The 20,685-nt window shown below is 40.8% G+C and overlaps 2 protein-coding genes and 1 long non-coding RNA gene across 4 annotated transcripts; 2 read left to right on the top strand and 1 right to left on the bottom strand.

Moving 5' to 3' along the window:
• Nucleotides 1-590: 590 nt before the first annotated feature.
• On the bottom strand, nucleotides 591-4,804 carry LOC145457530 (uncharacterized). The gene is made up of 2 exons (XR_013920915.1): nucleotides 4,194-4,804; nucleotides 591-3,463 (listed from the first exon to the last, which is right to left on the bottom strand). It is a non-coding gene; the product is annotated as an uncharacterized LOC145457530 (long non-coding RNA).
• LOC145457527 (uncharacterized) lies at nucleotides 639-18,228 on the top strand. Of its 2 annotated transcripts, XR_013920911.1 has the most exons (4): nucleotides 639-1,315; nucleotides 1,376-1,528; nucleotides 4,873-5,091; nucleotides 17,525-18,228. XR_013920911.1 is itself a non-coding variant. In XM_080335751.1 (3 exons), exons 1-3 carry the CDS (start codon nucleotides 1,168-1,170, stop codon nucleotides 5,022-5,024), a joined length of 453 nt encoding a protein of 150 aa, XP_080191877.1. In that variant the 5' UTR covers nucleotides 642-1,167; the 3' UTR covers nucleotides 5,025-5,332. The 2 variants fall into 2 exon arrangements, 1 of the variants encoding a protein (XP_080191877.1); XM_080335751.1 differs by lacking the exon at nucleotides 17,525-18,228 and having other exon boundaries at nucleotides 642-1,315; nucleotides 4,873-5,332.
• Nucleotides 13,163-17,518, top strand: LOC145457526 (uncharacterized). Its single transcript, XM_080335749.1, has 3 exons — nucleotides 13,163-14,252; nucleotides 14,310-14,462; nucleotides 17,273-17,518. Exons 1-3 carry the CDS (start codon nucleotides 14,093-14,095, stop codon nucleotides 17,422-17,424), a joined length of 465 nt encoding a protein of 154 aa, XP_080191875.1. The 5' UTR covers nucleotides 13,163-14,092; the 3' UTR covers nucleotides 17,425-17,518.
• Nucleotides 18,229-20,685: the final 2,457 nt, after the last annotated feature.

The following is a 20,685-nucleotide window of genomic DNA, read 5'->3' as shown; positions in this document are numbered from 1 at the left end:
AACCACTTTGTCATTAACGACGCAATAATCATAGCGAACAATACACCAAAGATGTTGAAATGTTATCAAACGTCTTAAAGATTCTTGAAGCGAGCACAGCTTTGGAATTTTCTCCCAGAATAGCGTCCAGGTTCGCTATAAATACACGTGACAGTTGTAAATACCCTCAGCAAGTATGAGGGTTCGCCTTACCTGAAATTATATGAGGATGTATTGATAGATTTTCGTCACGCCAGGTAAGGGTGAATGAGCTTTGTAAAACGACTTGTAGGGAACAGGTTGAGCAAGGGCAATTGGCATGAACTAAGGAATTAATTAACATCCACATGTTCCAACTGTGCAGGAGACAGTAGGCCTTCATAATAGCAACAATGTTGCAATGCATATCTGTGAATGTATAACTGTTGGAACAGCATGTGTGATTCCAATTTGCTCAAGATATAACAGTGAAATACAACAATATTCTTAAGAGTCAATATTACTCAGCTCATTTGAAAACGATTTCTCACCATTGCAACCTCCAATTCCAAGAGGAATCATAAAAATAAGTGAAAACCACGAAAAACTACCTTTTTGGTTGATATCATCTATTCTATACTAAGGGCTCTTTTGGGTGAAAGATATGGCTCTTGGCCAAATTTTCATTCTTGTACTAATTTATCGATATTACAGCACCTTGTTAATACATTTTCAGCAGGGATATCTAGAAACTAACCCTAGTTTCTATATATCCCTGATTTTCCGCACTGCCAGAATAATTATGCTCGTGGCAGTATAAACATGTCTTTGAGAGGTCAATACAGCGGCGTATCCAGGATTGGGGTCTCGGACCCCTCGGACAATCGGTACAATGTTTATTTTGCATCGCTACATTTTCTCACATTCCATTTTGAGATCCACGTATTTCGATTGTTTTTCTGATTCTTTTTGTAGTATGTTTTGATCAGCTGGGACGGCCAGTTCTATGAATAAGCATTCTCTTCTCTTTTTTAGTTTGATTATCATATCCGGGCGGTTGCTCCTGATTTCGCGGTCAGTTATAATTATTATTATCTTTTATTCACAGTATATGTGGTCTATAATTTGATACAAAATAAATACCAGAGTAACACATTGCTCCACGTTTTGTGAATTTCAAGGTGTTTGGTTAACACTGATTTTGACAACATGGGCGTCGGTCAGATTATAGGCCTTGTGCTATTCGTCGCTGCATTGACGGCTAACCTTGTCGCAATTGTGACGCCGGGATGGGAGTATAACTTTGCAGGTTCATCAGGCCTGTTCACGAGTTTGACTGGGTCGACGGCGGTCGAAGGTACCAATACCTCGAAATAAAACCACAATAGAAGGCACTAACACTCTTCGTATTTTCAAGTTGCTCGAGCTGCCTCGGAAAATGTTGTGTTCGCCTTCAGCATCATCGCTGATGTCTTCCTTATAGCCGCAATCGTGGTGGTTGCTATAGCGTCTTGCACGGATCCAGTCGGCATCGTGGAAAAACTCGGCGGTCTACTCGGTCTTTTGGCGTGTAAGTATTATAATCGGTTCAGAGTCCAAACTACTCGTACGATGTCACAGTTATAGGCAACATATCGTAACGTGAGACATATCGCATCAACTATACATCAGCAGACCTATACCTACATGGATCTGTTATTTCATTGTGTGTCACTGTTGGTATATCAATATTGCATTTTACGACTCATTCCTTTGGAGTACATAGCTTCATGACGCATTTGAATAATATACCAATATATATTTCCGGAGCTTTTCGGCTGACACTCATCAGCGGACACCGTCCACAATAATGCGCGAATCATACATGTGCTGCTACATGTGTTATCTATATTGGATGAGGGTCGCAATTTATTTCATTTGTCTGTTCCTGAGTCCACCATCATCACTATGAGTCAACCTAGTCCCGGGGTCACCAACGTGGTGCCCGCGGGCCCCAGGAAGCCCGCGAGGACCAGATGAGTAGCTCGCGAGTCTGTTCTAAAATAGATCGAACAGCAGCATTTACGAATATTAGCCAGATTATTACCAGTGAGCTTTCAAATATATAGATTGATTGATTTAGCTTGATTCTTGTTTAAATCACACAACATGTAACTTACAAATGACAATACGTCTATATAAACACTTGAAATGATGATATCAAATATCCCTAATTACAATCAGTGATATACCAACATTAGAAGAGACTCTTTGGGGTACAGAACTTTAATATACATTTTAATAATATATTCATAGTAAAATATATTAAAACCCGAAGCTTTTCGAGCTGACACTTTTCAAGGGCAATGGCAAATGGCGAATTTCAAAAACATGCATCTAGCTACATTGCATGCAACCAATTATGACGTCACAGAAACAAACAACATTTCATTGTTTTGTTTTGTTTAGGGGTATTCATGGTGTTTGTCGACTACTATGGTCATTTACACCACGCCGATATTCTTCTTATTTACCGTAACTGCCGACTTATAGCACGGCCCACCTCTAGGCTTTTGTAAGACACCGCTGACGCGGATGAGGTGGCGAGGCGGAGCCTAGGTAAACCTCCAACACTTAGGTATCGGAATTCGGAAGTCGACCTCGGTCGGACTCGAACCCGCACCCGTTGGTGTTGCAGCCGCGGATTATACCATTGCGCTATCTCGCCACTAAACAAACAACATGAAATACAGGCACACGGCGAGCGCAACTAGTGGCCAATTTTTAGAGTCACTAAAAATTCCTTCTGCTGACACAAGCGCGGTCGGTTGACTTTAATGTAAGTCGATTCCAGTGCAGACAGATGGAAATTAGTGCGGCCTCTACCTAATATAGAAAATCTTTCATCGCGATAGTTTTGAAGCGCAAGTCGCATTTTCAGCCAAATGCTTGTCGATGGCAGAGTTCATAGCCATGGCCTGATTACGTTCTAGTAATCGTAGATCAGTTACGGCTGCGTCTTCTTCGAGAGTCCAATGTGCGTGATCTAATAACGCTAGTAACATGTTGTTTGATGCGTTCCTGCAAGCGCTGAGTTGTTCTTCCCACGTACCGACAATCACAGTGGCACTTGAAATCATAGACTATATTGCTTTGTTGAGAAGCAGAAAGAACATCTTTGCGCGTTGCAGGAAGCACGGAAAAGTACAATGGTGTATGCGCAGCAGCTATGAAGGTTGCAAGCAGGTTTGGTTCAACTTATCGTTGTGAACCAGCCTTTTCGGGCACGAACGTCATCAAAAACAAACACAGAACACGCCTCACCAATGTACATCTGGAACACTCACTCCCTCACTATCTCAATCTCTTAGAAGTCTTAACGCAACGTGATTCCTGCCCAGTGCTATGAATATCAAAGCGGAAATTCCGTCTGGTACGGTAAACGCAGGCAGTAAATGGTAGCCCGTCGCTTCAATCAGTACACAAGAAGTGGCTCTTGGTTGTAAAAAGGTTGGTGATCCTTGACCTAGGCCAGGGCCGGCCAACCTTTTCAGCCAAAGGGCCACATTCGATTGACGAAATATTGCGCGGGCCACTTACCGCGCGAAGCGCGAAAATTTTTTGAAGTTCATAGGTCAATAATATTGTCACTTGACTATATTGCGAGCCTGCCGTATATCGCTGGGCTAAGTTTGCGGGTAATGGGCTATTCGGCGCATGGACATATCGATATCGAAAGCTGCGACCAACATGCGTCAATCTTTCCGTGCCTAGGTTTCATAGTCAACGATCTTACTGTGAGTGCAAACGCAAGGTCGCATATGTTGAACGACACTTTGTCCCGTAATCGCGAATATAGTTAGACTCAATCTGATACATCAGGCGTTCTTCCATTTTCACGAAAAGGGCAGCAATATTAAAAACAAGGAATCGAGTGACAACATGTTGCGCTAAGCATGCAGAAAATTTTTACTTTTGATAAATCCATCCCAAATTATTCTGCTTTATTGTAGTGTACGAAGATATACCAATATGTGACTGGCTGATGGATCTGTCAATGCGTCGGAACTGATATTTTAGTCATCACATCTCAAGTGTTGCGGCCAAACTAATCAAATTTTTGGTTGGCCTTGCAAGTTCACAATCTGTGCAATCCATTTTTGATAATCGAAATTTCGGAAATTACCTCGCGGGCCACTCAAAACCTTCTCGCGGGCCACATGTGGCCCGCGGGCCACGGGTTGGCCGGCCCTGACCTGGGCGAACAGAAAGAATTAGTTTATCATGAGAAATCGCGCATTAACTTGTTTTGTTTCGCTGTCACCGTGCCTTTGATAGAATTCTCTCGTTTTTCGAACTTTGTATTTACCCAGTGTGACGTCATAATCAGCGATACCGATTGTTGTTGAACATAGTTATTCGAATGCTCGCATTATTGCTGATTGTATTCCCTGATGAGTGTCACACGATAAGCTTCGGGAATAATTAAGAATATATCATTCAAATGCGTCACCACTGATTCCGCGTTCACTTTTGCAAAAATTCACCTACTCCGAATAGAACTAGCCCTGAAGTCTTTAAATATTCAAAATAACGCAAAACAATAGTTTCAACTGACTCTCATCAGTAACAAACGTCAGTTAATAGTGTGAATCAAATTCGAAATGTAGGGCTGGAAAGTGCACACAACCAGACTTAGACAACTAAATAATTCTTGGTTGTCTAATTTCACTAAATTAGAGCGAAATGCCAGTAATCTAATTTTAATATTATTTGTAAAATGTTTCCATGCTCTAATTCTACTACTAATCTAATTTGGAAACGCTTAAAATTTTCTAGTTGTCCAAGTATGCACGTAACATCTTAATTTGAAAGTCCTCTTTTGTCAGTTTGCCTCATTCATTCATCCTTCAATTTTTTGTTCATTTTTTGCAGCTCTCTTCATCATGATTGGAATGGCAGTTTATACCGGACTAGAAATAGCAGCCGGGTTTGACTTCGCTCTGCAGTCATGGGGATATAGCTTCGCTCTTGGATGGGCTTCTTTCATCCTGTCATTTATCGGAGGAATTGTAGCCTTGATTTAGACCCTACGCAGTACAGCGTTCGACTAATGCATAGCCTATTTATATGGTATTCATATTGTATTCAATTGTAAAATCTCCATCGGAATGGCAATAGTAGAAATGATGACGAATAGAGACGGTTGGTATATCTCTGTTTGTCGGAGACTATGTAAAATTGCTTCTTTGACCAAAGTCATTATTTGAGTCCTTTGCACTATCGTTATTTTCTAAGATTTCTATATAACGTTGTTGCCTTGTCACACATCTATACCTACACTGTGCGTATACAATATTGAAGTTTCACAAATATAAGACTACTTGCAATGAAATGTGTTCAAGGATACTTGATTTGCCAAAATTGTGGAAAGACAATATATAGCTCAGTATCGCATGGTTCGCAGTTCCGAAGATTTTCGTCCGGTTTAGGCGTACTTATGGCTCGGTACAGCAGGAAGGACGAAGGTGACTATCGCTCCGAAATGGGGAGACCCTTTGACTCGAATCCAGAGCCCAAAGTCTACTGGCTTAAAATATCGTCTCGATGAGCCATATAAGTTATGATGTTTATTGTCAGGAAATTTACATTTGGCATAACTTCTCATATTATCTCCCTTTTGTCTCCTAGGACCGGTTCATAACAGCTCTGCTGCGGCCCACCAAAGAGAATGATCTCGTCGTCCTTATTACATACTTTAAAACCGTATAACACGACCGAAAACGTATATCTAAGGCAGAGGTCTCAAACTCAAATGTGCTAGCGGGCCAATTTCCTGTTTTGTGATGGCGCCGCGGGCCGTAGCACCAATAATAGCGAAATTCAATGTATTTCCCAGTAGGCCTTATTTGACGGGGCCTTGCAAACTGACATTCCCCACGCATCGTAAAAATGTGATTTACTACTGTGAATTCTCGGCTGGCTCGAAAAAAATAACATTTCTATATATTTCAATAAAATTGTTGCTGTACTTGGCATAGTTTGTCGAAATATTTAATTGTGGACACCAAGCGAGAGTTCAAATGCATCAGGACATCGTAAAAACTGTCGCGTGATAATTTCGCAGCACGCGAACATTTGACGTACCACAATTATAGGTAGAATTTTAGAATTTTACGAAGATTGATCTGATATTGGAGGATTGGGGCAGTACAGCCTAATCCGGGTTTCGGGTTACTCCTGATAACTAGGCTATTGATCATGTCATTACCGAAGTCGAATTAAATCATCGTTAGATTTACCTTCGAGTATTTGAACAGATCAATGACAAATGGTGACACAGGATGTAATCAACAATACATCAAAAGGGCAACATAATACCAATGGTTGCCATACCGACCTGCATATATATCTAAATAAGCTACGAAACGCAAGCTATGACATTTATATGATATGATATTTTACTGTTCTCCATACCTGTTTGATGGTTTGTCGCGTACGTGGTTGTACCAAGTCAAGTCGTTCCGAGTTTCATTGCATCTTCTGACGCGACTTAACTCGACTCATTATTATTTTATCACCCATTGAGTTCGAGTTCAAGCAATTCTACAACAGGTCTCGCCCAAGTCCAAATCACAAATACCGGTACGAATCATTAACGGGTCATGTTTAACATTCCTAAACAAGTAATGTGACGTAATAGGTAACCTTCCACTGCGTCGTAACTTTCAAAAGTGATATAATAGTAGGCTTACCATACGTCCTCTTTTAAGAGGATTTGTCCTCTTTTTTGACTTTTTTGAAAGTGTCCTCGGAGGACGCCCTTTTGTCCTCTTTTTTGAAAATTTAGGTCATATTTAGAGGAAATCGCGAGTCATATGCCGCAAATTAGCGCAGAAGTGAAGCTCCGGCGGGTATTTCGGAGGGAAAAGGGGTGATTTCAGCTCTGAGCGGAAGTGATGACCTTTTTTTTTTTTTTTTTTTTTTTTTTTTAGTCATCCACCTGGCAATGTGGAGTGAAAAACGTGTTTTTGAGCTCTGAGCAAAAGTGATGACCTTTTTTTTTTTTTTTTAGTCATCCGATCATGAAGCGGGTGAAATTTACCTGTTTTTGAGAATTCTTCTCCAGTTTTGCTTGTCTGAAATTTCTGAAAAAGTGTCCTCTTTTTTCATTTCCGAAATATGGTAAGCCTATATAATAGTGAAGTTTCATGAGTAGTTTCAAGATTCTGGAGTAGTTTCAGAGCGAATTTTAAGCTCTCAAATTTTTAAAGAATGGCAGTTAAAAGGTCGTCGCGGGCCGCACAAAATGATCTCACGGGCCGCATGTTTGAGACGTCTGATCTAGCGTTTTCTATTTGCATATGTGATCAATCACCCAGGAACGAGATTCCCTGAGCCTGCTCATTGAAAGATATGCGACGACTCCACCTGAAAACAGCTGATGCTCATAGTGACGGCGCCAAGTCGCGGAAAGTTCGAACTCATGCGAACTAGAACCTTTTAAAAACGGCGTTTATCCGGTATGGCGCAGAAGACCGCGATTCGTAAGATGTCGAAAATCAAAACGGGAGTTTAAAGGCTGTAATATGATGGCGATACATTTGTTATCTGTCACAAATTCGAATCTGTTGAACTATTTATTCACATGCATATCACAAAATGTTGAATAATAAATTCATCCTTGTAATTATTAAATCTCTGTTACCTGGGTTTGTGAAAATTCTCCTTGCCACCTAACATGTTGGGCGGGCAATCCGGGCATCCATGACACAATGTATATCCGCACCAACGAGTATGTACAATGCTTATGGGTTTCAGTCACATTATTTGATTTCATGTCTCAGTTTTTTATTTGATGGACTGTGATGGATTAGATAACGATGTGGTGTATTGGTGGTGTACTGGTGTATATTAGGCTTACCATATTTTGGAAATCTAAAAAGAGGACACTTTTTCAGAAATTCCAGACTTGCAAAACCGGTGAATTTTTCCCACTTTGTGATCGGTTGACTAAAAAAAATAAAAAAAAGGTCATCTTTCCGCTCAGACCTCAAAATACCGTTTTTCTCTCCACATTGCCAGGTGGATGACTAAAAAAAATTGGTCAACTTTTCGCTCAGGGCTAAAATCACCCTTTTTCACTCCGACATACCCGCCGGCGCTTCACTTTTGTGCTAATATGCGGCATATCACTCGCAATTTGCTCTAAATCTGACCTAAATTGTCTAAAAAGAGGACAAAAGCTCAAAAAAGAGGACAAAAGGCCGTCCCCCGAGGACACTTTTACAAAAGTCAAAAAAGAGGACAAATCCTCTTAAAAGAGGACGTATGGTAAGTCTAGTGTATATGCAATGACTAACTAATTTGAACGTAAATGAAATTTCGTTTTCGGTGACGTTGTAACGGTCTCAACCTATAGTACAGGGGTGGGCAAACTACGGCATGCATGTGGACTGCAACACCGTTTTGTGCGGAAGTCTCAAGAAATGCATTAAAATGTTGATCAAATGCGTACTAAAAATCTAGTTAACGCAGGGACTCGATTAAACTTTCTCATATGTTATTTTACCACGACAATTATATGTTCATTCTTGCTAGAGTATAATGTTATTTGCTTGCTGGCGCAATGTAGCCCGACCTCAATGCCGACCCATTTTAAAAGGTTTCAACTGCTAAACATCACAGAAAGTCAAAACGGAAATGACTTTAGGATCACGAGTGTAGTTTTACATTGGCTACTCCAGCAAGTTTTTTACTTTTAGTGCTGCTATTGGAAAATAGATTCGCGCGTGGGTTAGGTAGATTCTTTCTCTGTATGTGCAGAAGAACTTTTATTAATAAAATCTATATATTTTACTGGGAGCATATTTGAAGCTAGCATGGTTATGACCAATGTATGCGCACACTGACCAACTCACTGCACATGCCGCATACCCTTGGTCAACAGTGCGTAACGACTAAAAAAAGGTCATCACTTCGGAATTTTTTGCGCAACTTAGATTTTCTGTGCGCAGATACCGTCTCTGCACTGTGCATTTGCGAACGTGCGCACTGCGCAGCTTAGAGGGAACTTTGGTTATGACGCTGTCAGCATTATGTGTCCTGCGGTTAAGTTAAAAGTAGAATCAGCAAATCTATAAACAGATCACTGCTACAAGATTCATATCTCCATCCTGTTCTAAGAATCGGGACAACCGACTTCCATCTTTAGTTTTGAAAGTTGGTTATTGAGGTTGAACAGCTTATGAAACCTTGCCAATGTTTCTGACGCGCGTAAGTTATCATCAAATTAATGGTTGGTTGGTTTAAAAAACAATCAAATATTATTTCCATATCCTCACTATATAATCAAATACCAATATCGCGTTTTGGTTTATAAACCTAGTCATATATAGTGCTGCCCGCGAATGGATTAAGATGCTGAATGCGGCTAAAAAGTTTGCCCACCCCTGCTGTAGTACATAGATTAGTCCCATTAATTCGATTAAACGCTGTAAAATTATAACTAATTGATGACAAATTATGGTTTCTTTCCTCTATAGACACCAGTTTCAAATATCCTGCTACAGGCGTATTCCTTCAAATTTTTGACAAACTAATTTTGTTGTTGTTGTCGCTGTCGTCGACCTCAGTCGGACTCGAACTCGTGACAGATTGGTGTTTCGGCGACGGAAGGTATAGTGGGCAACTATTATGCGCCATAGTCATCACTCTGCTATAGGTTCGATACTCTGGACCAGTGCTTTTCCACCTTTTTGAGTTTCATTCGCACTTTTTTTGTAAAATAAATTTCATTCGCACAAACTAACCTAATATTGTTATACAAAAAGAAGATGAAAATACAACATTTATTTGCTCAGAAGTGCAACAAATTGGCTACTATCTATCTTAAGCTATCTTAAGCGGGAACGCCGAATATCAACGAAATGAACGAGGAGGTCACTATCGAAATTTCCATAGGTCATTGACTGATGGCCACTTTCCATCGATGCATCGACATAGGCTTTATGAACGATTAATATTTCGGCTTCGTTCAGGCCGTTGCCGCCTGAAAGCGCATTTATACAAAATTGGATGTAGCGACACCGACCTATGCGACCATTGTACAGTACCTGAAACAGTCGAGCATTTTTTGCTGCACTGCAGTCGATATGATTTTCATCGGAACTTTTTATTAGACAGGGCACGCGAGCTCAAAATCATTGCAACACTCGAAAATCTACTGATCATCCCCGAAATGGTATCCCATGTTGCAGAAGTTGTTCTATCTTGTGGTACTTACTTGTAAATCGGTTCTTGCCTACATTTTGGTATATCGATCGCTCATTCTAGTCCGTGACGCACCTGGCCTCACAGGCGAAAAGCGTCACTCAACTTTTCATCAATAATAATATTAATAATCTCAAGCTATTAAGTGTCTCATAAAATAGGCTACTATTGTCGCTCGTTTTGATTCCAACTATTTCACTAAAGCCCTTCTACTAGTGCTTGGATGACCAGGTCTTGAAGTCTGTTCTGCACTCCTATTCAACATACAGCGTATTTTTCAAGAGTGAAAAATGCTTGGTGGACAAAATCGTGTGTGTTCTGCTCTTTAGCTCAATATAACTTGAGAATTCATGGCGGTTTAATAACGCTAAAGCAGTTATTTTGAATACCACCAACATCTGAGTTTTTGTGGCATCTCGCGACCCGAGCCTCACCCATAAAAAAGAATTCATTTTTAATATTACAGTAGTATGCTATGATGTGACGGACATGCATGACATACAGAAAGCGCACACAATAATTCTATCCAACACAGCTCTACAAAATATGTCTGACGCACGCGATTTCAAATTAGGGTGAATTAAATTCCTTTGCGTGTTGCGGTTGTACTATACTGTTTACTCCAGGGGTGTCAAACATCCGGCCCGCGAAGCAATTTTGAGTAGATTGATAAATGCTTCTCATTTCCAGAGCATTTCTAAAAGATGTTGAGATTTTTAGTAAGAAATATAACCAATATATAGTCCCCAAAGATAGCACATGTCGAGCATGTTTATGGACAACATTATAACCACCAGACTACGGCGTTGTGGTTTCTATAGTCACCATTAGTACCAGGTCGCTGACATTGACACCCTCCGAGAAGGTAAGAAAGTGCGATCTCATTTCACTGACGAAAGATTAGTTATTCACAGAAGGGAAAACGCCATGAACCCTGGTAAGCAGGTTACATGGAAAATATATTAGAGGTTTCCAGCAGCCTCTAGAGAAACTCGATTCGCGATATAATACTATGGAGCAAGTTCCAACGACCGTGTTTCCATTCCTCACAACGTCAAGAGTCACACACAAGTCAGAGGTGTGGCGAGATATAGCGCAATGGTATAATCCACAGCTAAAACATCAATGGGTCGTGGGTTCGAGTCCGACCGAAGTCGACTCCAGAATTCCAACCTAACTGTTGGAGGTTTACCTAGGCTCCTCCTCGCCCAATGATCTGCGTGATCGGTGTTTTACGAAAAGTATAGTAGTGGGCCGTGCAACAAGTCGGCAGTTACGGAATCAAAAATTAACTAGAAAAGGGTACATTTCCGGAGTAGGTGCTCGGAAAACCAGTTTTCGCGCCTACTTTCCGTTGATTTGACTTTTTCTAGTCGAATTTCGCATCATATGCCGAATAAGCGGTCCTCGCACAGGCGTTTTTGGCCGTGTTAATTACATACATCTTAATAAATGTCCGAACATTTTCTTTGGAATTTTCGTCCCCTTGTTTCTAAAATAGTCCACGTCGGGAATCACTGTTCTATATAGTATACGTCGACTATATCGGGAGCGCATCATCTTCATTAGGATCATACTACATGTTTTCTTCGAAAGTATTTACACACAATTTGAACAGAATTTATTTTTTAAAACACCAGTGATATCTGGATTGGAATGGTACTACTAGTAAAAATCTTTTGACTGTATAGTCCGGATACGGTGACCCCATAGAAAAAAAAAACTGCTGCTAAAATGTCTTTTTTCTTCTCAATTTCAACTTTAATTTGAGACCGCATCATAGTTATAGCGCAGTGTTCCTTTATATACCATATGGCTGTGGCGAGTTGCAGACATGATATAGGTCGAAGTGTGGGGAGTGGTAACTAATTCCTCATCATCATCCAATCGTGAACAATTACTTTGACTGTAGCTGTCACCTATTAAGTTTATTGACATCCTCCGATCGCTCCTGACTAAAAATAAAATATGGTGTTCTCAATTACAGTTTTATCATTGTACAATGTAAATCTGACACCGATTAGACATTGTGTCTTATGGTTTGTCAGACGTGGCAGTGAATAAGGTCTCAGTATTTGACTTACCTGTAGAATACACTCTTTATAATGGCGGAAGATGGTACTGGGCATAGTAAATTCTGAAAATCCCTTATCTCACAGATGACAAGAATAAGATGAACAATTAATGACGGATGTTTGTTCAATGAGGTTGGCCGACGGTTCGACGTATTCGAACAATTCAAGCTTTGTATAATTTCAATTATCCTATATTCATTGTAGAAAGGTATTGATACAATTGTGCAATTAGGCGCAATAATCATAGTGATCGAAACAGCAAAGATGTTGAAATATTATCAAACGCTTAAATGGTTCTTGAAGTTAACATAGCGTTGGAGTTTTCTCCCAGCAGAGCGTCCAGGTTCACTATAAATACACGTGACAGTTGTAAATACCGTCAGCCAGTAAGAGGGCTGGTCATAACTGAAAATTACTTGCGGATGTGTTGATAGATTTTCGTCACGCCAATTAATGGCGAGTAAACGCTTTGATCAGTCGTATAGCTTTTTTAAAAACGTATTGAAGGTAACAAGTTGAGCATGGGCAATGGGCACGAAGGGATTAAATAATATATCCACTTGTTCCAACTGCGCAGGAGATAGCAGGCCTATAAAAGCCATGATAGCAGGCCTATAAAAGCCATGATCTTGGAATGTATATCTGTGAACTGAATAGTTGTTTTCAATTTGCTCGAGATATCACAGTGAAATAGAGCAATATTCTTAGAAGACAATATTACTTTGCTCATTAGAAAACAATTTCCCGCCAATAAAGCCTCTGGTGCCCAAGCAAAATCATAAAAATAAGTGAAAACCATGAAAAACTACCTTTCTAGTTGATATCATTTATATATTCTATATCAATGATCGCGATTCCTTTTCAATATCTAAATTACGCATTTTTGAAGAAGTGTCCCCGCATTGTCAGAAGGTTATATGAATAGGTGGTCTTCGGTACGAATATTCAATATACATAGGAATAATATATTGTAATTATAATTTGATAGTAATAATTTATTTTAAATATAATTTGATATTCATATTATAAACCACGATTGGCTGTTCGGTTGGCTGATTTGAAGTTTCAGATGAATTACATCCAAATTCGCAATCGATGCATATCACACCATAGGTTGGCGTTCGCATTTAGTATGAATATGTTATTTGGGAATTCGAGTTCACTCGAACTATTATATTCTTTATTCACAGTAAAACTGGTACATACACACATAATCCGGGGAACAACCTGCCCCTAAAGGAAAATGGCGAGATTGAAGTAAATTTTTAAAATTTCAAATTGTTATTCCTATGCAATACATGGACAAGTCAGATTACAGAATTGCAGCAGATAAAGAATTGGCAAGGGTTACAGAGCAGAGGTAGAGATGATTGAGAATGAAGAATCGAAATTACAGAAATTATGCTGTGATTCACAAGTGTAATTTCAGTCCAGTGGTGCATTCAAGAATATGCACCGTGCCCAATAACGAAATCTTTTGGATCATGTCGAATCGAACGTTACCCGGAATCTGTTGGATATGTCTCACGAGTTTTTTGCTTACGACCCCTGTAGCGCCAATGACTATCGGTACAATGTTTATTTTGCATCACCACATTTTTTCACATTCCATTTTGGGGTCTGCGTAGTTGGATTGCTTTTCTGATTCTTTTTGTTGTATGTTGTGATCAGCTGGGACAGCCAGTGACTATTATTAGTATTATTAATGTATGGCCAATAATTTGGTATAGAACTAAATACCAGATTGACACATTGCTCCACGTATATTTGTGATTTTAAAGGCTTTGATTTACACTGACTTTGACAACATGGGCGTCGGTCAGATTGCAGGCCTTATGCTATTCTTCGCTGCATTGGCGGCTAACCTTGTCGCGATTGCAACGCCGGGATGGTTTTATGTCATAAACACATCGCCGACGTATTCTGCAGGCCTGTTCACGATTTTGTTTGAATCGACGTCTTTGGAAGGTAACGGTTCCTAGACATGAAGTCACAGTAGAAGGCACTAACACTATTAATTTTTAGTCCCCCGAGCGGCCTCGGAAAATGTTGCATTTGCGTTCAGCATCATCGCCGATGTCTTCCTGATAGCCGCAATCGTCGTGGTTGCTATAGCTTCTTGCAAGGATTTAGTCGGCATCGTGGAAAAACTCGGTGGTCTGCTCGGTCTTTCGGCGTGTAAGCGTTTTAATAGGCTCACTGTCGATACTACTCGAACGAAGTCACAGTTATAGGCAACAAATTGTACCGTGGATTGGAGCTTGCGGAATCTACATTGCATCAACTATATAGAAGTAGACCTACCCACTGGCGTAGCAGCATGTGCTGCCGCCCCTGGCTCTCGCCTGAAATGCCGCCCCCTCCCCTAAGTAGACCGCAGCAAATTTCGACATAGATTCATGTCCAAGCAACCTTGTCAATAAAAATAACTACAAAAAATGCCGCGTCTCAGCCTCACAGTCTCAACAATAAATAAAAAGACAAGAAATAGCGAACGATTGTGTTGTGCAAATAGACAATCAATAGCCGCCTCAAAGCAAAATCAGCGATAGATCCTCAAATTCAAGTTTTTGAACGTAATCTCTTTCAATAGACAGAATGGATAGAGCTGATAACCGATCATCATTCATGGTAGAATGTAAATAAAACTTAATCAGTTTGAGCTTTGAGAAGCTCGCCTCACACAGCTCGCAATTGAAACCCCAATGGTCAGATAAAGTTTCAGACACGAGCATAAATATGGTGTCGAATCAAGTAGCTTTGCATTAACTAACCACTGTAAAACAGCAAACGCTGTTGCACTACGATCAAACGTGGTTTCACTGCTCCGCACCAGCCTCTTAACCCTTTTAAAATCTCAAGTTGAACAACTTCATATGATCATATCTTAATTTGTGTTCGTCCTAGGCCTCATATTGGTTTGTACGAAAAGCTAGCAATCTTCTGATTTATATGATCCCTAATTCGAAGGTATAAGGCATGACAATTTTCGCAGCTAACTCCAAAAAGTCCACCTCGTTGTCATAAGTGGTTCTAAAAGCGCTGGTGAATAAATTGTGACTTTCGCTTTGCAGCAGCGCGTGGGAATTCAAAAATCCAAACATATCATTTAAGTGGTGTATGCCGGTAAACCTAGTTTCAGCTTCAAGTTTAAAGCTGTCTAAAAAGCTTGAAACATGCATCGTCTAACTTTTTCAACAACACTGAGGCAAGAATCTTCTGATTGTTCGCCAGGCATTCTCCTTTTCTGCGAACTCTCCGAACAATCGGCCTTGACGGCTATTTCGGAGTGGTTCCATCGCCATGTAACATATTAATTCGTGTTTTCGGAATCAGCGCGACACTAGCTTTCGATTGAGATCTCTTTGATTAAATTTTAGCTCACGGCACGCCAGCTATAGGACTACCAATTAACGCTTCTTTCAGCCGGCTGTGTACACTGTGCCGAGCGAGATAGTGCAACAGTGATGCGTCCGGCTTCTTGTTCAGTAGGTCGTGTGTTCGATCCCCGGCCGATCATACCAAGGACTCGAAAACTGGTATCCGCGGTTATCCCGCTAGGCGCTCAGCAATCACAGAGGGAAAGACCGGGGTGCAGACTAGATGACCTTATTATAAAAACAAGCCCGTCTCGCATTTCCGTCGTCAGAGCATCTCGATGGCGCAGGCGAAAAAGAATACCATATCTATCTATCTCTCTCTCTCTCTCACTGTGCTACCACATTTTGCCGCCCCCTTGGAGCCTGCCGCCCCTGGCGCAGAGCCAGAACCGCCAAGTGGCTGCTACGCCACTGGACCTACCTATATGAATCTGTTATTTCATTGTGTGTCACTGTTGGTCGATGTATATGGGATTTATTTTACGACAGATTCCGTGTTAACATTGCCAAAACCCACTTAATCCTAATAAAACTAGCCCTTTTGTCAGGGGTGGCCAACCTTTTCGGCCAAAAGGCCACATGAATGCTGATGAGCTTTTTTAGCCGTTTAATGGGTGCGAACAGGATCAGGTAACGGTGAAAACAAGACTTCTATCACTATGCATCAACATCGATAGCAATTATGTCACCGAAATTTAGTGCGCATCAATGTTGTAACCACGACAAGCGCGGAAAAATCTAAGTTAATTGAATTCGGTCAATCATTACGTCATTTGCATATATTGCAGGTCGCCTCTGACTACCACTGGACCCATTTGGCAAGGATAGGGCTATTCGTCGCGTGGACATATTAACACCGAAGACGCGTAGATCATTTTGTGCAATGCTTTCCTCGCCGACGATTTTTCTGCGAGTGCAGACGCGAAGTCGCATGTTGAAAGATATGTTCTCCCATATTAAAAGCAAGGGTCGACTGACAATAAATCACGCGCAGTGCTAAGAGAAAGATCAGGTCAAATAAATATGCCACGAAATAATCTAATTAGTGACCATATACGACGGTCTATGAAAATATGACCTGCCCCTGGCAACGCTAATGCGGCGGAACTGATATTTTAGTCATCAAGATCCCTTGCAAGCAGGCCTTGCAAGTTCACAATAAATTACATTCTCGCGGGTCACATTTGGCCCGCGGGTGACGGGTTGGCCACCCCTGGCTTCAGTCTTTAAATGGTCAGAACAATACCTGCGGCTGACGCTCATCAGTAGCGAACGTCAGTAATAGGGTAAATTAAATTCGAAATGCAGAACTATTTTGTATGCCGTATCTTGTCTGTCAACTATTTGTTTGTTTTTGTCATTATTACGTCTTATAGACAAAATAGTTTTTGTTTCGGGTTAATCTGAAGTTCTGTACCCCAAATGTCTTCTTTAAATATTGTAAGCAACGACGCAAACAAGGATTAAGTATAGCGTACCAGTCAACGAGGACTTGTAAGTGCGCGCATCATCGTATAGTCCGAAAATTGTCTATGCAATATGTCTCAGTCCCCTTTTGTCAGTTAACCTCATTCGTTCATCCGTTAATTTTTCGTTTATTTTTTGCAGCCCTCTTCATCATGATGGGAATGGCAGTATATACCGGACTAAAATTAACTACCACGGTTGACTTCGTTTTCATAACATGGGGTTACAGCTTCGCTCTTGGATGGGCTTCTTTCGTTCTGGCATTTATCGGAGGAATTGTAGCCTTGATTTAGACCCTACTGACGCAGTACCACATTCGACTAATGCGTAGCGTAGTTATATGGCATCCGTATTGTATGCAATTATGAAATTACCGTCGAAATGGCAATACAGTAGAAATGATGACGAATAGAGATTGTTGGTATATATCTGTTTGTCGGAGACTATGTAGAATTGCTTTTTTTTACCAAAATTATTATTGAAGGTATTCGCTTTATTGTTAGTTTTAAAGATTTCTATATGATGTTGTTGCCTTGTCATAGCTACCTGCTCTGTGCGTATACCAAGGGTGTCAAACTCCACTTGCGTCGCGAGCCGGACCTGTCAAATGATTCCAAAATGTTACCTCAAAATCTATGAGCTTGTTTTTCGCTGGAATAATCAGATATCAAGCCTATAAGCATAATAATCATTTCCGTCTATCACGGACCATAACGTTCTTATCAGGGTATCAACACATCTATCCGCAAACAATGGAATTGGAAAAATTACGATGATTGGCCGATTTTAACAGTTTTATATACTGCGAAATCAGCGGCTTTGCCGACCATATAAGTTGGCACATTGCTATGATTGCTTGGTTACAGTCATAAACTGACAATATAGCCATGTGTAGGCCTGCATTGTGAGGAATACAACCGATTTAATCCTGAACGCAGACGTTGAAATTCGGTTCATTATTATTATATCGCGATTCGGGTTTCTCTGGAGGCCGAGGAGTCATGTAACCTTCAGAAATCGGTTTCTAATTGACGTTTTCATTTCTGCACGTAAGTACTTTCGTCCATTTTTCCATAAAACTGTGAACTCAATGTGTACTTTTTTGCCTTCTCTGAATCGGCGTCAATGACAGCTACTTTTTCCTTAATTGTAGGGTCAGGCATCATACGGTCGCGGGCCGTATCCGGCCCGCGAAGGGATTTTGTCCGGCCTGCGGACAGTTTCCTGTCTTCCATGATAATGTGGCCCGCAGCCCTAGTATGCCGATATTCTCCGCTATACTTGCCTACTACGTCAAATTTTAGTGACTCTATGTTAATATATACGTATGTGGGGTGTGCGCAGCGGGCGAGAGTGGAGCTTACGCGTAAGTTCGTCGAAGGGAGAAGGCTTGCGTTATCGGCATTTACGATCTACCCAACCCTAATGTTGTTTGTGGTAATCATGGTGTTTGTCGACTACAATGGTGATTTACATCAGGCCGATATGTATTACATTTGATTCCGTAGCCGCCGACTTGCAGCACGGCACACTTCTAGGCTTTTGTTAGAGACCGCCTATACAATTGAGATGGCGAGGAGTGGCCTAGATAAACCTCCAGCACTTAGGTAGAAATTCTGGAGTCGACCTCGGGCGGACTCGAACCCACAACCCGCTGGTGTTGTAACTGTGGATTACGCCAACACGCTATCTTTCCACCTACTCAACCCTAGTGAATTGATATTTTGATAAATTTGGGGTACCGGGCTTATCGAACGCCTTGAAATCTTGCACCGCGCGTTGATTGATCAGAGGGAAGCAGACATGGCGGTGCCTGTATGACAATGCTGTTCTCAAATCCACATGGTCTTCGTCAAAACCGACGAGAATTGGCTTTGATATGACATTGCTGTTGCCTTGTAGATGTGGAATAAGGGTGTTAAAAAATGACTTTTTTTTCTCAAATTCTACTGACTACTTGATAAAATTGTCAGGTTACCTAATTGAAGCCTGCACACCAAATTTGGTCCAATTCCAACTAGGAGCCGCATTGCTAGAGGAGAAGAAAGTATTTTATTCATTATAAATAAATGTTAGGTTGTCTATAGAAACGATGCTCACGAAATTTTGCTCAATTCCAACTAGCGGAAGCGGAGTTATTGCCGTCGAAAAAATTTGGATTTGAATAAAATAGTATTTCCTGTGACAAATTCTTTGAATATTTATTATAGTTGTGCCCACCGTAAATACGATTTTATTCAAATCCAAATTTTTCGACATCAATAAATCCGCTTCCGCTGGTTGGAATTGAGCCAAATTTGGTGAACATCGTTTCTATAGACAACTGAACAATTTCATGGCGCGAACAGAAAATTGTGAAATTTTCTTTATTTATTTTAAAGTAATAAATAAAAAACTTTCTTCTGCTGTAGCAATGCGACTACTGGTTGGAATTGAACCAAATTTGGTGTGCAGGTTTCAATTAGGTGACCTAACAATTTTAGCAAGTAGCCAGTAGAATTGGCGAAAAAAGTCATTTTTGAACATCCAACACCCCTAATGTGGATAAATGGCGAATGTATCGATTCAGCAATTCGGCCCACCAAGTACTTAATTTTCCTAGACCGGCCCGCCGACTGGAGAAGCTGGCCGCCCCTGTTTTATTGGTTACTAAAGTGCAATCACAACACCGCTGTTGTATGATTATAATGTGGCCTACGAACATGAACAATGAACATACTTGGCATTTTCTACAGTGAGGGATTATTTGATGAAAGTATTTCCTACTAAAAATTTCAACATTTGTTAGAAATGTACTGGATGAAACAGGCAAGTTTCAGAATCTTGCCGCGGGTCGGATGCGGCCCGCGTGCCGTATGTTTGACAAGTCTGGCGTATACAATATTAAAGTTGTACCAATATAAGATTACTTGCAATGAAATGTGTTCAAGGATACTTGCTGGCTAAGCATCGCTTGGTATACGCAGTTCCAAAGTTTTTCGTCCCATTTAGGTGTGTATCCGGAAATCCCCAATATCGGCCTACTTATAGTTCGACACAGCTGGAAGGACCGAAGTTGACGATGGCTCCGAAAGGGGGAGAGCATTTTTCTCGAATCAAGAGCCAAGATTCTATTGACTTAAAATATCGTCTCGATGAGTCATCGAAAGTTATGATGTCCATTGTTAGGAATTTTAGATTTGGTATATCTTCTTATATCACCCTTCTATCTCCTCGGACTCGTTCATGACACCTATGCTGCGGCCCATCAAAGAGGGTGTCAATGTCCCCGTCTTTACGTGCGTTAAAGCCGTTGTCCTTGTTATTGACACAATCAGTCCTTCACAGAACTGTTGCAACTCGACGGCGAGTTGGACTGGAGCAATCGTTGCGAGGAATGACTGACTGAGTATACTTAACTGGTTTAGTAAGTCCGGACACAATAAGTTTCCTTTTGTGTGTATTGTAGAATATCGATCAAACAACCCAAACTATATCATACCGTTAAAAAATACGCTGGCATATACTCTAAATGAGAAATTACATTAATTGGAGTCAGATTCAGAGCGGCGTGG

Source organism: Botryllus schlosseri, chromosome 15 (assembly GCF_051294905.1).
Source record: "Botryllus schlosseri isolate E-star chromosome 15, Bs_hap1, whole genome shotgun sequence".
Lineage (NCBI taxonomy): Eukaryota > Metazoa > Chordata > Ascidiacea > Stolidobranchia > Styelidae > Botryllus > Botryllus schlosseri.
The sequence above is the reverse complement of the archived record's forward strand: the minus strand, read 5'-3'. Positions and strand labels throughout refer to the sequence as shown.

Coding starts and splice junctions, on each gene's coding strand:
- LOC145457526 (XM_080335749.1), top strand. CDS start 14,093: ATGGGCGTCGGTCAGATTGCAGGCCTTATGCTATTCTTCGCTGCATTG. Junction 14,253..14,309: donor TGAATCGACGTCTTTGGAAG/GTAACGGTTCCT, acceptor ATTAATTTTTAG/TCCCCCGAGCGGCCTCGGAA. Junction 14,463..17,272: donor TCTGCTCGGTCTTTCGGCGT/GTAAGCGTTTTA, acceptor TATTTTTTGCAG/CCCTCTTCATCATGATGGGA.
- LOC145457527 (XM_080335751.1), top strand. CDS start 1,168: ATGGGCGTCGGTCAGATTATAGGCCTTGTGCTATTCGTCGCTGCATTG. Junction 1,316..1,375: donor TGGGTCGACGGCGGTCGAAG/GTACCAATACCT, acceptor CGTATTTTCAAG/TTGCTCGAGCTGCCTCGGAA. Junction 1,529..4,872: donor TCTACTCGGTCTTTTGGCGT/GTAAGTATTATA, acceptor CATTTTTTGCAG/CTCTCTTCATCATGATTGGA.